The sequence below is a fragment of the Gossypium hirsutum genome, chromosome D13, assembly GCF_007990345.1.
Source record: "Gossypium hirsutum isolate 1008001.06 chromosome D13, Gossypium_hirsutum_v2.1, whole genome shotgun sequence".
NCBI lineage: Eukaryota > Viridiplantae > Streptophyta > Magnoliopsida > Malvales > Malvaceae > Gossypium > Gossypium hirsutum.
Window position 1 is genome coordinate 64,701,020 of NC_053449.1, and position 20,316 is coordinate 64,721,335.

The 20,316-nt window shown below is 31.9% G+C and overlaps 4 protein-coding genes across 4 annotated transcripts; all 4 read right to left on the reverse strand.

The window, feature by feature from the left end:
• Positions 1-443: 443 nt before the first annotated feature.
• Positions 444-3,676, reverse strand: LOC107936074 (auxin response factor 18). The gene is made up of 4 exons (XM_016868725.2): positions 2,495-3,676; positions 1,041-1,891; positions 862-927; positions 444-763 (listed from the first exon to the last, which is right to left on the reverse strand). Exons 1-3 carry the CDS (start codon positions 3,479-3,481, stop codon positions 882-884), a joined length of 1,884 nt encoding a protein of 627 aa, XP_016724214.1. The 5' UTR covers positions 3,482-3,676; the 3' UTR covers positions 444-763; positions 862-881.
• Positions 3,677-4,931: 1,255 nt separating this feature from the next.
• On the reverse strand, positions 4,932-6,662 carry LOC121225016 (GATA transcription factor 11). Its single transcript, XM_041108680.1, has 3 exons — positions 6,592-6,662; positions 6,373-6,541; positions 4,932-5,564 (listed from the first exon to the last, which is right to left on the reverse strand). Exons 1-3 carry the CDS (start codon positions 6,660-6,662, stop codon positions 4,932-4,934), a joined length of 873 nt encoding a protein of 290 aa, XP_040964614.1.
• A 1,361-nt stretch (positions 6,663-8,023) lies between these two features.
• LOC121225381 (uncharacterized) lies at positions 8,024-16,021 on the reverse strand. Its single transcript, XM_041109678.1, has 15 exons — positions 15,903-16,021; positions 15,500-15,580; positions 14,353-14,464; positions 13,404-13,523; positions 12,845-12,949; positions 12,655-12,738; positions 12,429-12,544; positions 12,210-12,311; positions 11,723-11,836; positions 10,902-10,958; positions 10,691-10,757; positions 10,079-10,132; positions 8,677-8,751; positions 8,471-8,545; positions 8,024-8,397 (listed from the first exon to the last, which is right to left on the reverse strand). Exons 2-15 carry the CDS (start codon positions 15,517-15,519, stop codon positions 8,305-8,307), a joined length of 1,194 nt encoding a protein of 397 aa, XP_040965612.1. The 5' UTR covers positions 15,520-15,580; positions 15,903-16,021; the 3' UTR covers positions 8,024-8,304.
• Positions 16,022-17,959: 1,938 nt separating this feature from the next.
• LOC107936037 (alpha carbonic anhydrase 7) lies at positions 17,960-18,910 on the reverse strand. Its single transcript, XM_016868679.2, has 3 exons — positions 18,555-18,910; positions 18,360-18,413; positions 17,960-18,225 (listed from the first exon to the last, which is right to left on the reverse strand). Exons 1-3 carry the CDS (start codon positions 18,660-18,662, stop codon positions 18,142-18,144), a joined length of 246 nt encoding a protein of 81 aa, XP_016724168.1. The 5' UTR covers positions 18,663-18,910; the 3' UTR covers positions 17,960-18,141.
• Between the last annotated feature and the right edge of the window lie 1,406 nt (positions 18,911-20,316).

Below are 20,316 nucleotides of genomic sequence, written 5' to 3' on the forward strand. Positions count from 1 at the left end.
AAACAATCCCATTTTTTCTTATTATTATTATTATTATTTTTTTTTTCATGGAGATCCAAAGATTTTTGCTTAAATCAATAATGTAATAAGATGAAAAATTTGCTGACATTTTTTATGGGTTAAATTATGATTTTAGTTTCTCGATTTAATTGTTGTATTTTAATTTAATATAATTCGATTATAATTCGCTTTTGATCATCAAATAAAATGTGAATAACTTCATCTTTTCCTCTTTGAAATAAGGAGCACTTTAGTTCATTGTATAAAATTATTGACCAAACTTAATCATTTTTCCGTGCTTTTTCAAGTAACCTTAGGAATCGAGAGATAAAATCTTGACCGAGAATAATACAGGATGCGTTAAGAGGTCCATCAACTCTATACTGAAAAGAAAATTTGAAAATCTCGTATACTTAATTCAAACCACACTCGAGGGCAAGACATTTTTCAAATTGAAGCGAATAATTGAATAGCTATTTTATAACATTTTGAAGTTAAAAGTAATAAAAACATACATTTACTAATAATATTATTAGAAACATTGAGGATAATTTACTAATAACATTCAACAAATTACAAGACATTTAAATGTTCTTTTTGAAGATATTTTACACAAATACTAAGACAAGAAACCTATACAACAGAATCCATGGTTTTTCTTTTCCTGACATAGGCTCGAAATCATGCAAATATGCTTAAAGGACCTGTCTTGTTTGATCCTCGAAATCCAATTTCCGCAGTTCGGGTTCCAGTGAGCCGTGACCTGAAAAAAGAAGACGTTTACCGAGTTTAGTATAAACAAGTCAGGTTGTACTCAAAATCAGACACATTGCTTTAGATACTAATTATGTTTTGGCATACCTTTCAATAGTATTGTTGCTTTAATCCATTCTTATTGTTAATCTTTTGGCGATCTTCGTAAATGCACTACAATGCCGAAAAGAAGATGAAAATATAGCGTAAATATAAGCTGAAAGAAGCTAACCGCAGTTAGAAGTTCGGAAATTTTGATGTTCCGATAAAATGGTTTAAAAAGATACCTGAATGGTTCATCTCCAGTTCGTTTGATGGCACCGGTTGCGTCTCGATACAGCACATGTTCGGACATTTTCGATCTGTCTATTCCGAACATGTTAGCCAATCTCCTGTATAAATCTTCATAAGAATCGAGAACCGAGAGGTCAAGAGTTCGTCCGACATCCTCTGATTCCATGAATACCTTGCAATGACCGGTATCCATGCAGGGTTCTATGGCTCGATTGTCCCGATCCCACAAAAATTGAGCAGTAGATGACTTCTCCGGAGAGAATTGGTTCCCGATAACAGATCCTGAACCGTCGGATGAATCTTTTGTTTTGCAACTGTTTCCACTAACAACTTCCGAGACAGCTTCACTTGAAGAGCTCTGAGACAGTTGCTGCTCAGTAAGTATCGGCTGACCAAAGAGTAAAAACCGGCATTTTTTCGGGTTTTTGGATTTGTTAGAGTTCCCCATTGTTAAAAAGCAAGATAGATTATTGCGACTGTTTGTGAATGTATCGGGAATTCTATCGTGTAGATCAAACCGCTGCAAACCGGACAGGCACAGTCCCGAATGCGGGTTATTTTTAAGATGGAGATCTGATAAAGGTAACCCGAATTGAACTTGCCTGGCTCCCTGTATCCCTACAGGAGCATTATCAGATAAACGATATAACGGGCTGCTCGGGATAAGGGGCTTGCTTGGAAAAGACGGCACTAAAAGTCCATCAAGGTGTTGAGGGAGCCGCAACTTCTTCATTGGTCGTAAAAAGGGCGAGAGGTGGATAGCGGGCAAGTTCGATGCTAATTCAACAGACCACGGATTCACACGGTTAACGTTTTGCAGCAAATCCGGTTCATCCCATGTCACCTGCAGTGGCGAATCGATTATCAAAGTCAGTAGGAAGGGCAGCTAAAAATGTTTATGGACCGACAAAAGCTTAAGCATCCATTTTTTAGCACGAGTCAAGTACATTTCTCTTTAGAGGAACCGAAAACGAGTATGATTTCTCTAAACTCTTGATCAATTTTCGTTCAAACCACATTGTTATAAGGTTAAATGACCAAGAACATACTTGCAAAGCAAAAAACCGAACCGGCATTTTCGGGGATAAACCGATACGAAACGTTTAGTAACAATTTGATTCATGTTGTTCTATTTTAGTCCAAGACTGCTATTGTTCTACACATACAAATCAGCTAATGTACCATAGATATATAACCAATGTGCTAATTCAGCAAATAAATATGGGTAAAAGTATCACAGAGGCCAATGTACTAAAAATCGGATTGCATTTTGTCTTTATACATTTGTACGAGATACATTGTCGGGTTATTTTGTCAACATCGAAAATTTTAACAGAAATAATTAACTTGTTTTTAATTTAAAAGTAATTTGCACAAGTAGACATAACAAAATGTAATTTATCACACTTTTACCAAAGAATATGTGAATGAGGATCGAATATTGTACCTCGAGAAGCCGCCACGGCGAGTCCGGCCACCGGACCGGATCGGCAACTTGAACGGACGATATGGTTCCGACGAACCAACTAATTCTAGAAGAATCTTCAGTCTCAAAAGCCATTTTGAACCTCATACCACAACACCAAGGGACCTTCATTGCTGTATTCACTGCAGATGCCTTAACACAAAACTCCGGCCCTCTTGTTCTCGGATAATAAGCAACCTCGAACGGCTTCCGGCCACCGGAAGCCGCCTTCGCCGCCTCCAAAACCTCCTCCGGCTTCACTTTTCCGTTCCCTTTCGAATTCCCACAAAAACCCAAACTTCCGTAACAATCACCATCCCCAATCCCAAGCTTGGCTCGCCTGATCCCGACACGAATTCCGCCGTTCTCAGCTCTCAAGAACACGACTGAGTCGCCGGCAACGAGTTTTTTCCGGTTGACGAAAGCACTCCACCCTGTAGTCAACAAATGTCTCCTCGGAGTTCCCCTATAAATATGCCTGAACTTCCATAGCTGACCATGAACATCAACGGCGACGACGGTTTGAACCGGAGGATCGGCACTATAATCCAACGCGGGAAAAATGGTTTCAGCACAGTATCTCGGAACGGAAAACCCACCGCCGTTGTTAGCATCGGATTGAGTCAACGTCTTAGCAAAAGAAGCAGCCTTTTTTTCAATATTATTACAGCCGCCATTTGAAACACCATCATCGTCTCCGACATCAGGCTCATTGTTCTGTAATGGCGTAAGCATGATCTTGGCATATACTTCATCGGTTTCACCATCGGCCATGAATTTGACTGAGTCAACTCGGCAAAGAACAAGGGGTGGGATTTGACGGGAAAACGGGAAATCCACCGAGTTAAGTGAGTGCTCGGCATGGCCTTGAGGGAAATAATAGACTTTGGACTTTATTGGTGGGATTTGAACCATGGATCCAGCACATGCATGCCATAGATTTGGGTCTAAGCTTTTTTCAAGCTCCATTTTTTTACAAAAAATTGCAGAAAATGTTGAAGTTTGAACAAGGGGATTTAAAGAGAGAAGATGAAATGAAAAACCAGTTCATTAAATTTGAAGACAATTAATTGGAAATCTCTTACTCTTTTTTTTTTTCCTTAAAAACCAAACATTGAAAACAAGAAGACAGAAAATAGGTTTGCCCTCACTCTGATATACTCTTAATGATGATGAAGATGATATATATATATATGGTAAAAGTGGGATGGATACCTTGCATTTACCTATTTATTTAAAAAAAAATTCTCAGAAAATTAGTACTTCAATTAAAATTTTTATTTCTTTTTATTTAAAATTGTAATTATCAATTTTTCATAAAAAATATTTTATATTATTAAGATTTATTTAGCTGACATCAATATCTCGTACGGGTGATATAAACTGAAACTAAAATATCGTAAAGAAACATAGGCAAAAACTAACTATGGTTGACTTCACCATTAACCGTGGTTGAAAACCATTTATAACTTTATAAGTTTTTTTATATGTTTGAGTAATTAAAAAATAGAATTAAATCATTAAAAAGAATAATTTAAATTAAAATTTACACTCATGATAAAATTAAAATACTCATAAATGTATAATGTAACATAAGCTTGAATACTTAAACACTCAAAGTTTCAACCTTTAATTTTTTTTAAAATTCTGGAAAATTTTCCTTTTAATATCACTTAATTATTAGAATTTTTATGTGATAATTATATTAGTTGATATAAATAAATATTTTAGTGCTATCTTTTTTTTTTAAATGTAAAATTTTAATCGTAAAATGTATGTGATTTATGATTTTTGCGTAATTTGTATATTTGATAGCATATTATATTTAACTTTATTTACATTTTTATAAATTTCAATATGATAATATGTAAAAAAAATTAATATGATAATAATTTATGGGTTTTATATGGTAAATTAGTAATGGAATTAATAAAATTCCCAACCAAATTCAGGAAAAAAACAGCGTATCATTTATTTATTTTGGCCAAAGTTATTTATTTATTTATTATTTTTAATATAATTTAAAAATCTTTTACATCATCATCATCAATTAGAAAAAAAAAAAGACACTAAATGAAATTGAATTGAAGAAGAATAAATGAATAGGTCTTATCAAGCATGTTAAAAGTACCTAAGCTTTTCACTAAAACCTAATTTGAAACACATGAATAAGTCAAACAACCTAAATCTATATGACTTGAACTCGAAATGATCAAACAAGTAATTTTGAAATGATTCAAACTCGAATGACCCGACCCAAAAAACTTGAACCCGAGCTTAATCCAAACTTGAAATGAGCTGGAAATTTAAAAACTTAGAATTGATCCAGTTCAATTTACCGGACTTGAACCAATCGGGCCGTTGAATTGACAGGTCTACAAGACATAAAGCAAGGACGGAAGCTACCTACTTCAAGCTTTCAGTAAAGTTGGTACCTAAGCGATGTTTCTGTCGGATTAACAACACGGATGTTATTGCTGTCGCCAGCGAATTGGCTTTTTCTTCTCATCTCTACCACCTTATGAGAGTTGGAGTGTAATGATGGAATGAATGTAGGACTTCCAGCAGGACGGTACTCGGGAAAGAGGCGGTCAGACCTGTAGCGAACCCCGCATGCATTACAAAGGGTCTTAGGTCCTATTGGACCTTCTCTCCATTGCGGTGTTTCCATAACTTCACAATGTGGACATTTCCTAATAACAAGCTGTTGGGAGGAGGAGTTGTTGCTCTCACTGGACCCCGAAAGCAATTTCGGGTTCTTTTTCTTTTGTCTCTTCCTGGTAGGTTTCTGGGAGGTAATAAAGGTGGAGAATACAAGAGGCAATGTGAACGGTGAGTTCAAGGTAGATGCTCGTCTTCTATTGGTTCTACATCGCTTCCCCTGGAAACTGAGATTAGGATTAATAGGTATTCGGTTTGCACCCGAGGAAGAGCTACGGCTATCAAGTACAGACACTGGACTGGAGGTTTGGAACCAAGATGAACCTTTGACATCGGTGGACTTGCTGTAGGATGCCTTGGTAGAGCTCGACTGCTGAGAATATCCATCACACTAGATGTAAAAGGGAAAAAATCAATTCATTGTTATCATACTTGTACGACAATTCAATCGAAAAATGGTTACAGAGAAGACCACCATCCATTTCAGAGTAAGTACCAACTATAATAATAAGCATATATCACATACAAAATTTATCACAAGGAGAGGCACTTCAATTAAGTGGGCCTCAATCCATTGGTTGGCAAGGCAAACCAAGCACTGGTCGGGCCTGCTTGTTTGGTTGGACCAAACAGCTGCACCACCGCGCTTTTAACAGCATGTTCTTGGTTTTTGCAATGTACAACATCAACACCGATTTTCAAAATCACCAAACAAGACCAAGCAGACCCTGTTACAAACAAATCAATGCCCCCAATAATTTTATAGCTCTTTGCCACACTAAATAACCTGCTTTTACGATGCTCTGTCCCGAGCATGCTTCAAAGCAGAATTCAGTCAATAAAGAATAGAATGGGCAAGTACTCTAAGGAGAGATTGCTTCTAAACCAAAACGAACCAAGGATCACCATATTGCTATAATGGTTTCTCCTAAAAGGATACAATCTAAGACTTGCAACAAAGCATTTAGCATTTAACATGCACATAGTAGAATGTACCCTCGGAAGACTAATCCATTAAGGCACGGACGGTGTGTTAAGCATGGTACCGTTTTAGTTCGTGGCACAAATGATATATAATATGTCTCCTAATATATCCGATTTCGAACCAATATTTCATGCTAAAGCTAAGGTCTGCCAATGGTAAATTAGGAACTAAACATGAAACAATCATAAACATTGAAAACAAAGGGAACACTCACTGAAAATGTAAGGCTTTCAACTATAATATCATCAAGAAAATCTCCACCACAAAAGCCAGCTAAATGCTGAAAGTTACAATCCCACTCTTCACCACCACTAAAGCCGCCGCCACCATAGCCACCGTTGTTGTCATACAAAGGAAAGGCAAAATCTTTTATAACATTACCACTGCACCACCATCAATCCTTTCAACATCATCCAATGGTAAACCCAAATACTTTATTACATCATCATCAAACAAATCATCGTTGACACCATTGAAGGTTTTCTCAAACCAAGGTTTATTCATGGTTTAGTTTTTTTTCTTTTTAATTATCTGTTAAAAAGAAACATAAAAAAGTAATCACTATTATAATATATCGTATAAAATATAATTAAACGCGTTTTTATAACATTAAACTCAATCGAAAAAAATAAATTAAAACGCGTATAAGAGGGGGATTAACAAAGAGTTTTTGTCCCATTTGGAAATTACCTAATCTAGATATAGTGTCATTTTTCTTTATTATCTTATAAAAAATCAAAATTTAAATTATTTAGCAACGAAAAGAAGGTAATAATATAGTAACATTATAAATGGAAATGTCACTTTCTAGGCTGGATAATCAATTAAGTCGTCATTTTAGCATGTAAATTAAGTAAACAAAATAAGAAAGTAGTAAATAACAGCTCAATTTTTTTTTTCTTTTGGTAAAGAGCTTGTTTGGATAGATGGAAAATAAAAATGCAGCAAAAAAAAAGTTTTAAAATAACAGTAAAAGAGTTCGAATATGCAGAGAGCGAGAGAGAGAGAGAGAGGACCTGGTTTCAAAGAGAAGATTGAAGGGAAAAAAACCATTGTTTGGATGAGAGGAAAATGAAAAGAGATTCTCGGAAAAATCTTTTGTGTTTGGGAATTTTAGGGATTTTTTTCTTTCCATTTTTGCGAAAGAGAGAAGAAGCTAATGTAAGAAAACGCGCATAGAGGTGGCTGCGCGGTTTCCTTTTTAATCACGGTTCATTCGTCATCAAAATTTAAATCTTTTGAAAATATCAGGGTTAATTTCATTTGAGGTCCCCAAATTAAGATTAGATTCTAAATTGACCCCTTTTAATTGACGAGTCATCAAAATATCAGTTCTGTGTGTTAATTAGAATCTGGCGGGAAGCAATTTTGAAAGGTCAAATTCTTGAGAAGGTCCCTATATTATGTGTTTTTAGTTAATTTAATCCCTTTACTATAAACTTTTTAAAATGTATATTTTAGTCATAATTTAAACTTTTTCTGTTAATTTTATTAAATAATTTAAGGTGACTTTTTCTTAATATATTAATAAAAAAATTCATTTTTAACCAAAAAATAGAAAAGAATATTGATTCAAAAAATAGAAAAGAATATTGATTCGAAGATTCGGGTACGAAATGTAAAAAGATGAATTTTTATTTAAAGATGAGAAATAACCATTTTCTTTAGAACACAATTATTGCTAACCCAATTAAAATCCAAACCCGACCCAAATTTATTTGTCCATAAGAAGTCAATAATCCAAAATCGTTGAACTCAAAGTGATCCGGATAAAAAATAATTCAATCTAAAATGTTCAAGTCTCAATCTCGAACCCAAAACAACACAAACCCGAAACAATCCAAACTTGAATTCACACTTTTTCAAGAAAAAAGAGAGAGTCAAAAACTGAACCCTAACAAACATCAATTGAGATGACTATAATTTACAAATGAGGAAGATTAATGAGGGAAGTGTGAGGAAAAACAAATTTAAAAGGTTTAATTCCAAAATTGGTCCTTAGACTATATCATTTTTACACTAAGATACCTAAAGTTTTAGGACAAATGAGACAAAATTGATAATTTAACCTTAAGCACCTAAGTGAGAAAAGTAATATGGTTTAGAAGCCGATCTTACATTTGAGCAAAAAACCAAAAAACAAAAATTACCCATTTCCGAACTGAGCATGGTATGCCTTGTCGGCATTGGCGAGACGATCCTGAAAAATCGACCACTCGTTTTTGCACCTTATTCTAACCTGCTAAAAGAAAAAAGAAACTCAAATCGTGGAGACTTTACTAAGATTTGAAAACGAAAGATACATTACATACCTCTTGCATACGAGATTTCCCAAATTTGGTCACTCCCTTAGAGAAATTTATGTTATTTGAATCCGGAGTCACTTCCTGAAAAAAATTTATGTTATTTAAATTCAGAGTCATTTCCTTAAAGAAATTTATGTTATTCGAATTCGGATTTATGAGTATTAATGCACCATAACATAGCCAAATATATACATGGGAAGCTGATAACTTGCCTGATTTACAAGAGAAGGGATTACTTTATGAATAATCCACTCTGAATCTACTACTCCAATTTTTTCATGTGCGGGCTGTGGAGAAGAAACACGATTCTTATTGTGCCGATATATAAAGGGATAAATATCAAATTTATACACGAATTTTAGTGCGATGTGTAAATTGATATATAATTTTAATTTAGTGCAATTATACACATGAAACTTGAATTGTGCTTCATATGTATATATGAAATTTTGATTTTGGTTCAACTGTGCACATTTAAAAAAAACTAATACATACATATTTTCATATTAGATTAACATAATTGCTTGTGTATGTAATATATCAACGTCAAATGGTGCTAATGTAGTTAGTGATTTGTGAAAATTGAATCAAATCGAAATTTCATATAATGTACAGAATTAAAGTTTATGTATGACATTGCACATTGGATCAAAGTTCATTTATAGTTTAAGTCACTATTCGACATTTGAATTTAGCCCCAAGTGTTTAACTCACTGTCAATTTGGCCCTAACTTTTTTTTGGATAAATTTAACCTTTAATCTTCAAATTTTAGTTAAATTGCTTCTTTTAAAGAAAAAAATGATCGAATTTTTAAAATTTTAACTACACTAATGTGATGACCTGCATGGTAGTCTACATGTATTTTATTGTTGTCATTAACACATTTTTTTTATAAAAAAAATACACTTATGTACTTTTTTGCATTTTTATAAAGCATACATGGACTATCATTCGGGTTACCACATCAAAACCTTTAAAATTTAGGTAAACTACACTTGTACTCACCTAACTATTGGTAAGTTTCTTTTTTGGTCACCTAACTATGAAAAGTTAAAAAATGTTAATCCAACTATTTAATTTTTTTCTTTTTTGGTCACCGACTGTTAAATGATTAGTGGAAATATGACATGATAGCTTGTAAAATTGGCATTATTATACATTGCGTCAATTTAGTCTTAATTCTTAAAAAAATAATCATAAATGTTTACACATTGTGTAATTTGATTTTTTTTTAAAAATTTGTGAGGGTTAATTTTTTCTAAATCAAAACTAAATTGATACAATGTATAAATGTTAAGGGTTACTGCCAAGTTATCTTCTTGTTAGTAATTTAATGGCTAATGACTGAAAAAGAAAAATTCGAATATTTGGGTGACCAAAAAAGAAAAAGTTAAATAGTTGGGTGACTACTAGTGCATTTTGCCCTTAAAATTTTAACAATTCAATCAACTTTTTTTGTCCTTAAAAAAGTTTGGACTAAAATTTAAAGTTCGAGGAGAGCCAGAATTAAGGCAAAGGTGACAAAAAGATTAATAGTTAGAGGTTAAATCTATCATTATGTCGAATGAGAAAATGTGTAAAATTTAGGGACTAAAGTATAAAAAATTGCCAACCTCAACACATCTTCTGAGAGCAAAATCCAATCCCCATCCGTGCACAAGATCATTCTACAAACAACATGAAAGCATTTTGGTAAGTATCAAGAAAAAGGGAAGGAGCTCAAAGAAATTAAACCAACTTTCAAACGTGCTGGCCTACGTTACTAAAACTCGGGTGTTAATGCCAAATACGATGCTGCGTTCAGTTATTTTTTCAAGCACTTGATATAAGGTTGTATATCTGAGTTAATGTTGTATCAAATTGTCTTAAATAGTCTCATTTTATAAAGATAAAAGTACTATCGAGGATCTGTACTGAGAGTTAGATCGCATTCTATCTACTCTATTCAAAACATGAATAAATAAGTACTTTTGTTAAAAATTTAATCTATTTGTATTTTTAAAAACAAGCATGGTATGTCACGTGTACATCATGTTGATGTACAAAGACCAGTTTTTAATAGTAAAAATGAATAAAATTTCTAACAGAAAAATTAATTTGCTCTTTAATCCAACATACATGGACTAATTTACCCATTTTTTAAAATAAAAAAGCAAAATACAATATAAGTTCTAATACAGACATATTTATGTTACTTTTTTTTAATAACCTTAAACATACATTACCTGAATCATATACCATACACATCGCCAGGCTTCACGAGAAAATACAGGCGCCATAATTTCCACAAAACTGAGTCAAATCATCAAACAATGTTAAATGGCACCAGTTTTTCCATAATCTTCACTTGGTCCGAAAGTATAGTATACATTATATATCATGCGTATATATATATATATATATATATATAGAGAGAGAGAGAGAGAGAGAGCATACGCAGCACATGGTGGTAAATGTTGATCGCTACACCAGCCTGGTCTCTCGAGGCTAACCCTGTTTACGACGGCAAAGTCAGGAATTTGTTATTAGAGGATAAAATGAAATTTTAAAAGTTTGGAGAGGTGAGTAAAAAAAATTGTAAAAAAAAAGAGACTTGAATACTTTACAATTAAAAAGGACTGAGCTACTTTTAGAGCTATAAATTTGATCCAACTCGATTTGAACATAAAAAAAAAAAGTTAATAATCATAATCATTCAACTTAAATTAACTTAAACTCAAAACTTGTCCAAATATGAAACTATCCAAATTCAAGATGAGTCAAACTTGAACCAACCCGAACCCAAAATGATATGAACTTGTAATGATTGAGACCTGAAAAACCTGAATGTGAAACTCGAAAGAATCGAAACTTGAAATGACTCGAACACAAAATTGACCTAAACCAAAACGACTTGAAAATTTTTAAAATCTAAATTGACTTATCTAAAACCAACTTGATTTGATCGAATTAAACTTATATTTACCTGAACTTAAAAAGATTTGAACAAGTAACCTAAAATGATTCAAATCTATAATGGCCTGACCTAAAAATTAAGTCTCAAGCTCAAATGATCTGAACTCAAAATAACTTAATATCGAAATGATTTAAACTTGAAATTAATCCAAACCCAAGATGACTTGACCCCAAAATTGACTTAGACTAAAATAACTTAAAATTTCAAAAAAAAAGAACTAACTCGATTCAAATGAATCTAATTCAAAACCAATCCAACCCATTTGTTTTACAGGTATAGAATGCAGAGAAAGAGAGCCTACTTGTGAACCTCTTGGCCCTCTCTCCTCCTTGTCATCTCCCATGTAACTATATCATTGGGCCCCAAACCTGGTTGTGAGATCTCCAGACCATGTTTCTTCACCAGCTCTATGTATCTGGTAACTCGGTCACACAATATTAAAATACATACATACATATAGGGGCAAAGCCAAAAATTATTTTAGGAGGGATCGAGGTTGAGCTATATATTTTTATCAGAGTTAATATATAATTTCATCATTGTATAGGCTTATGTTTTTATAGTTTTCAAAAAGACTAAATCGAAATTTTAGCATTTGGGAGGGGGCAAACTATAATTTTACCATATATTAACTTAAGATTTTATAAATTTGGAGAGACTAAAAAAATAATTTCTCATTTTAGGGGGACCAGGGCCTGCCTGCCCCCTCCTTCGCCCCTGCATACATACATGTGCATGCATGCATGCTGAATATTAGGTAAACAAGAAAAAGAAAACATAACACGAACCTGTCTGCATTGAAGTGTTCCACTCCAAGATCTTCATCCCATATGAAAATATATTCATATGCAGCAACAACATCAGGGTGCAAAAACCTTTTCGCATACCACCTAAATGATACGAATATATTTCTTTTATATATACATATACGTATGTATGTATGTATATGAACATGTTACATGTATATGTATGGATGGATGGATGCATCATAACACTGTAGAACATACCATTTTGTTTGTTTGCTGGCAGTAACATGGATTGCTTTCTTTGACCATTCAAATTGGTCCCATTCAGTTGTCTTCCCATCATAATGAAACAGCACAATTTGGAAATCCTCAGAAAACTACCTCAATAAAACATGTAAGAATACAATACTGTTAGAACAACAACAACAACAACAACAAAACACACTAAAATGCAAAAAAGATGGAATATTGGGTCCATTGATCGAACCTTTTTAACACATGCATCAATATTATTCATTTGATGAATACCAACTGAAAATGCTGCTAAATACTTTGGTTTCCTCTTCAAATCCTGCAGGTTTTTAATGAACAATCATTTCAACAAACACCTTATGAGCATATTTGGAGGTGGTATGAAGCTGACAATTATACAATGATACAATGATAGTATTTTATACCAGAGGAGGTAAACCATATAATCTGCGAAGATGAAGGTCAGATTCTGGAACATTGATTCGAGGTGGTAATAATTTTGAACCCCGAGGATTCCTTCGAATATATTTCTGGGGAAAAAAAACAGAATTTTTTTTAACAAAATTGGATTAAAACCAAGTACTATGACGTAATTGTGAACAAACAACACTTCACAAAATTTGGGTAAAAATCCCATGGAGATTCTTGTACTAGGAGTCAGATTATATTTTGCCCCCTCAGCTCAAAAAATGTACAAATTAGTTCAATATACATTAGACCAAAGAGAAAATTAGTCCTTTCTATTAAAATTTTTATCTATTTGTACTTTTAAAAATTGGCGTGCCTCATAGATTAACCAAACAATGGCACGTGGTGTGCCATGCGTACGTTATACTAACATATAGAGATCAAATTTTAACCATAGAAATAGATGAAATTTTTAATAAAAGGATTAATTTACTCATTTTTAAGTAGAGGGGACAAAATACAATCTAACTATTACTATTACAAAGCTTCATGATACTTTTACCCAAATACTGTTACCTTGGGTACTATGGGAACATTGACCACATTTGTTTGAGGAGATTTTACTACAAATAAACCTTGGTCATTAGATGCTGTTGCTACATCAATAGATGATCTATGGCTTGAAGGTAAGTAAACCTGCAGGGATTGAGGAAAAAAGTCTAGTTACTGTTTTAGTCCCTAATACTATATTGAAATTCGAGATCTGATCGGTCTACTTTAATTTTTGGCATAATTTGATTCTCTATTTTTCGTAATGTTATTAGTAGTTTCGAATTCATGACACCATTTGCTGTTTTTAAAGTGATAACATGGATTTATTATTATTATTATTAAGCAAGTTGACATTTGAATTTATTAGAGTTAAACATAGTGGCAATCGCGAACCCAAAAAATCACTTTGAAAATTAAAGTGTCATTTTATCATTATATTAAAATGTAATTTCATAGAATTTAAAAGGATTAAATAAAAGTTTTATCATTTGAGAGGGGCAAGGTACTTGCTTGCCCCTTATCTATGCCCTTGCGTAGTTGACTAAATTTCTGCATGGCATTGAATAATAGAAAATTTACTTAAGAAATTAAAGGGAAATTTTATTATTATATTAACTTATAATTTCATGAAAATTTTTAAAAAATTAAATGACAATTTTATCATTTGGGGGCCGGGAGGCAAGGTCCTTGCCTACCCCATCCAAGCCCTATAGTTGACTATATTTTTACGTGCCCCTTAATTACGTGATTGAATAATATAAGATTAAAGTTTCACAGCCATCGTATTAGCAATGCTATCAATTTAGATAACTTACTAACATTATAAAAGTAAAAAGATTAAATTATACCAAATTAAAGTAGAGTCTCGTTTTTCTAACATAGCATAAGGACTAAAAACCGAAATTAGACCATTCAAAAAACATCATATGAGTGAACATTATGCAAGACATAAATGAAGGGAACAAGAAGGTACCTTGTAATGAGAAAAGAATGGAAATGAAGAACCAATGAAGAATCCTAAAGCAAATCCAATAATTGTCGTGATAATGAAACGGACACTGTCTTTTGTTTTCTTAATAACTCCACTGTCAAAGCATTGATGAAATAGTTTTTATCAATGAACATAGGGCTAATTTCACCAAAAAGTCCTCAAACTATGGTCCATATTTTAAATTAGTCATCAAAATTTCAAGGGATTCTAATTGAGTCTTCAAAGTACTAGTATCCCATAAATCAAGTCCTTTCTTTGATTTACCCATCGGCTTGTGCATTAATTGTTAGCTCGGACATGATATGGAGCATATTTAAAATATGTTATCAAAATTTAAATGTGTTTGTACCTATCATATGGATAGCTTAGATGTAACGTATTAAAAAGAAACTAACTGTTTCAAAATTGGCAAGGATCTAAGAAGCATTTAAACCAAAAAAATTTGAGTGCTCCAAGGCAATAAAAGTATCATGGTGCCCCTGTACTAGGATTCAGATTGCATTTTTCTCCCTATACTAAAAAAAGAGAGAAATTAGTCCTTATACCTTAGATCAAAGAGCAATCTAGTCCTTCTGTAAAAAAATTCATCCATTTCTATAGTTAAAAATTAGTCATTGTACATCAACATAAGGTACACGTGGCACTGTCTGATTATTCTATCAGTCACGCCAGTTTTTAATAGTACAAATAAATGAAAATTTTAACGTAAATGACCAATTTGCTCTTTGATCTAACATACCAAGACTAATTTACCTATTTTTTGAGTAGAGAGGGAAAAATGCAATCTGACCCTTACTACAAGAACCTCCATCATAGTTTTACCGCTCGAAAGTTCAATTTTTTAATTTCAAAGTTGGGAGGGACCTAAAAGTGGGGCATGCTCCTTCCACTGCCCATGTAATTTCGTCTCTAGGTATATACTTGTTTAAACATTGATTTACATGTTTTAAATATACTTCACATTATATTTAAGCTAACACTTAACATTCGAGCCGAAATTAGATTAATAAAAATACCTAATTAATACAACATTAAAACTTTAAGAACTCAAATAAAGAACCAATTTAAAATCTGAACTACAATTCGGGGACATCTAATGCAAATAACCCATAAACAAAAAAAGGGTAACCTGCGGTGAATGGTGGCCATATCAGGAATGCTATATCTTGCAGTTTATTTATAAGGTAAAATGCTGCCTCCCATAAGCACCCTGAGGAGCAAATGGAACATTCTTCAATATCTATATTACCAATAAATAAATGCAAATTGAAATTAAATCCAAAAACTTTAAATTGTATTCAAACAAGTACCCAACAATGCAATTTACAATTTTTTTTTCTATCTCCAGATTAATTTTATCATTTTCTCTGATCCATTACATAAAATAATAAGAAAAAAAATCTCTGATCAAATTCAACAATTCAAACAAATAATTAAATTTATAAAATTGTAATCTGGTAATTATTTTTAAATATTAAAAAAAACCCAAAACATAAAATTTCGTAAAGAAAATGTTAGGATTAGAAACTTACCTGATGATCACTTTGGCTAGTGAGAGAGAAATGAGAATCAAAATAAAGTTTTTTTTTTGTAATATAATTTTTTTAAAGAAAGACAAATAAAGAAGAAGACAATAGAGATCTGTTGTGTTTTAGTTATTACAATGAAATTATGTTAAAATTTATTTTAAGTATTTAATATTTTGTATTTTAAATTTATTATTTTTTATAATTAAATTATAATTTATGCACGATCTATTTTCATTATAAATATGTTCTACCAAGCTATTTAATTTATATTCTATTTTATGTTAAAAATATTTTTAAAAAAGTTTTATTTAATAATAAATATAGATGGAGTGGTAATTAATTTATATTTTAATATATTTTTAAATTTGTAATTTTATTTTTTTATTTTGAGATTATATAAAAGAATGAAAATAAAAAATATCTTCATAATAATATTAATTATAATTTAAAATAAGGGTATTTATATAATTTCATAATTTTAAATTAGATTTTATAAAATCAAAAAAATATGATAATGTATTTAATTTAATTATGAGTAATTCCTACAATCAAACTCTAAAATAATAAAAAACTAATTCTTTAATTTTTTTTAAAAAAAAACATACAAACTTAAACATATAACATTTAACAATAAAATCACCCATATTGACTTTTCTTTTTTAAGTGATTTTTTTTGTCATTGTTTCTCATCGAAATTTTTCGTAAATATAATTCTAGTAAATATTTATTTGATTTGGGATTTAGAAATTATCACATTTTTATATTATTTATTAAAAAATGTGTAAAGTTGTTAATTATGGTTGTTGGTTTGATTGTGAATTGGTTGATTAAGTGTTGATGTATGAAAGGTTAGGATTTGGTGATGTTTTGAAAGTATTTAGATCGTTCAATTTGATGATTCTGTTTTGAGGTAAATTTGGGTTGAATTGATTAAGGTTTTGGACTCATAAAAATTTAGAAATTTGACTATTTGGCTACCGAGTCTCGAGATAGAAAGAGTATGTCTCGAGACCACTAGAACAAATTTCATTTAAATTTTATATTCAAGAGCATGAAGTCTGGAGACAATTGTTCCTAGATCTCGAGACAGAAGAACATTGAAGCTAAATAGATTTTGCATTGCTCCAGGTCTCGAGACAGAAACCCCTTGTCTCGAGACATTCAAATATTGAAGCAAAAATAGGAAAACATGGGAGGTTGGTCTCGAGACACAAAGGACCTTGCCTCGAGACATAATATGCAGTGTGTCTTGAGACATACTAACTTCGAAGCTAAAAATCTCAAAATAATTTATGACCTGTTTTGAGACATGGGGATCCTTGTCTCGAGACATAAATTTAAAATTTGACATTTAAGTTTGGATTCGAGTCCTAACTTTGAAATTAACCCATATAACCCTGTAAATTGATGAAATAAAACCAACGATTGTCTAAATGCATGCATATGAATTAAATTGATGATTGAATTGAATTTATTTGTGTATAGTAGCTTGAGTTGCTTTGGCGACGTAATGTGACATCGCACATTTGGATTAGACGATCAGGTCGGGTGTGGGATATTACAGCAAAGCTAGGTGATTCAGATTGTTAAGTACAAGGTCGAGAGCCACCATAGACGATATTCTTGGGAGATAAAATTAGAAGAGAAAGAGTCCCCCTTTTTTCGGTTGAAGATAAGGGATTTTATACTCTTAACAACAATCTTGAGGTACCAGATGTCAAGTCTCTATTAGTGGGTCAGGGACAAGTGGTCAAGTGATCCATCACTATATGGCTAGGTAGGGTGACGATTGACTATATTGTCAATCACTTTAGATGAGATGTGATAGATTTAGAGATAACAATTAATGAGTGGGAACCACATGGGTACTAAGCCAAGGAATATCTCCGAGGGGTGCTCTCGAAGGAAAAATAAGGCCCTCCTAGTCTTTGATGTCGTACCAGAGAATATTCTCAAACTTTAAAGGTATAACAAAACTTATAAAAAAAAGAAGAGAAATTTGCACATGGTGGAACATAAAACTGTACATATATTATATAGTTAGGGTTATCTTTGCTTAAAAATAAAAAATAAGTGAGATTTAAATAAAAATATTAAAAAGTATTCATTCAATCGAATCAATTCGAATGATTAATAATAACAATAAAAATAAACGAATACATAATTAAGCTCAAAAAATTTATAAAAATATTAAATAATTCCTAAAACAGAATCAAAATAATACTATGAATATCTCTCTCTATTAATTCTCTTTATCATCTGGTCTAAAGAGTTGAATCCATCGTTCGTTTATTGGCTGCAATGGTCTTGCATTAGCATCCGAATCCTGCAAATAATTAATTAAAATTATCATATATATATAATATAAATATTTATTCATATTTAATTAAATAAATATATGTTTAATAACAATATATTCAATTTGTTTTTTTTTTAATTTTTTTTTATTTAAGAACTTACGTCATGAACGGCCACACGAAGCAACCTCACTTGCTCTCTCGTAACAGTCCTCACCTGATTAAAAAAAACAAAACAGATTTTAATGATCAGTAAACTGTTTTAAAGATAAATTACAACATCGTAAATTACGAATTAAAGAACAAAAAAACAAAAAGATTTATTAGAAGTTAATTAATTTCGAGGGAATTAATGAACCTTTTGGACAAAGCTCCAAACAACGTTTTCAGTACAAGGAGGAACAGTTAAAGAGCCGATGTATCTGTAATATTTTCTGCTGCCGAATTTTATGCCCCTTGGATTCATTACACCCACTGCTCTTTCTGCTTCGGTTGTGTCTGTAATGGCTGTTAAATGTTCCTCTAACTGCAATAACCGAATTGTTATATTTCTATGTAGTTTCGATTTTTAAATTTTCTTTTTGGAGTTTTCGTGTGCAGGGAGGAAGCCGGGTGGAAGGTAGAGGCTAAATGGTATAATTTCACTTTTAGTCCTTTTTAAGTATAAATGGTTTGATTTGATTTTTTTTGCTTTAGCCATATGTGAAATTTTTTTTTTGGCCATTTGAAAATTTACTTTTTCAATTTAAAAACTATTTTAAAACAGGATAAAGTACCATTTAGTTCCTGAATTTGACAATTTTTTTAACTTGGTCCTTGAACTTTTTTTTGTCTATATTGGCCGGGAACTTGATAACTTTTCTCAATTTAGTCCCTAAATTTTATCCCTTTGGCCTCCTAAGATACTTTCATATTATCTTGTCCCCAACATAAAATTTCTGATTTCATCCCTACAAATATGTTTATCTGTATAGAACATTTACATCCGAGAAATAAATGTTTTTACTTACTGATAACAGGAAAGGATCTGGTCTTCCAATCTTGTACATAATCCCTATTACAGCAATCTTACCATCTGCACTTTTATGAACCAAGTGTGCCTCTAAATCAAACCTGAATTTTCAAAGTTAAAAGAAAATATATTTTTAGTTGGTTCTATTACAATGAAATTGTAACACGAGATTATATGAAAAAAAAAACATGAATACATGAACATATCAAAATTATATATATTACCTCCTGCCATTGATGGTATGCTCAGAAGGAGAATGCCAGTGACACTGTTGAAGTGCATACTCAGTACCATTGATTTCTATAGCTCCTGCTTCACCATCAAACCTCAACTGCATACACACAAAGTATGTCGATTCAAGGTTTTTTGGATAAGTTATACTAGTAGTCATCTAACTATTAGTAAATTTCTTTCTTGGTTACCTAACTATGAAAAGTTATAAAATAGTCACCAATTGGCTAAACACCCAAAAATCCAATATAGTTACTGACAAAAAAGTCAAAATTGAATAGTTGAGTGATCATTTTGTAACTTTTCATAGTTTGATGACTAAAAAAGGAATTTTTTAATAGTTGGGTGACTGCTAGTGTAGTTTACCCTTTTAAAAAAAGAAAAAGAAAAAGAAAAAGAAAAAGAAGAGCTTTGATTTTAATTATATACCATCATATCATGGCCTCTATTTTTTAGGGCAGCATTAGCTGGTTTGTAGCTTCTTTTAAGTTTCCCTAAATGGGAAACAATTTGAACCCTTTGGTTGAACATATCAATAGGGGATTGCATTGTGCCATTGCTACATGCACCCCATTCTTCATGAATCTCTCCCCATCTTGATGGTCCTCTTTCATTGTTTTCACTATAACTAAATTCACTTTCATCCTCTAAAAAATATTTAAAAAACCCCCAACTGAATTACTTAAATATTAATGGTGAAAATAAACAAAAATTTTATAGCTATGGGTTAGTATAGTTTACTTACCCACTTCTTGAGATTTTGTTGGCCTTGAATGTTGCAAGATGATAACAATGAACAAAATGCAAAACAAGGGTTTCATTTGTAGCTTTGCCATTTTTAAAGAGCTTTTGGAATGATAAAATGTTGGAGAAGGGA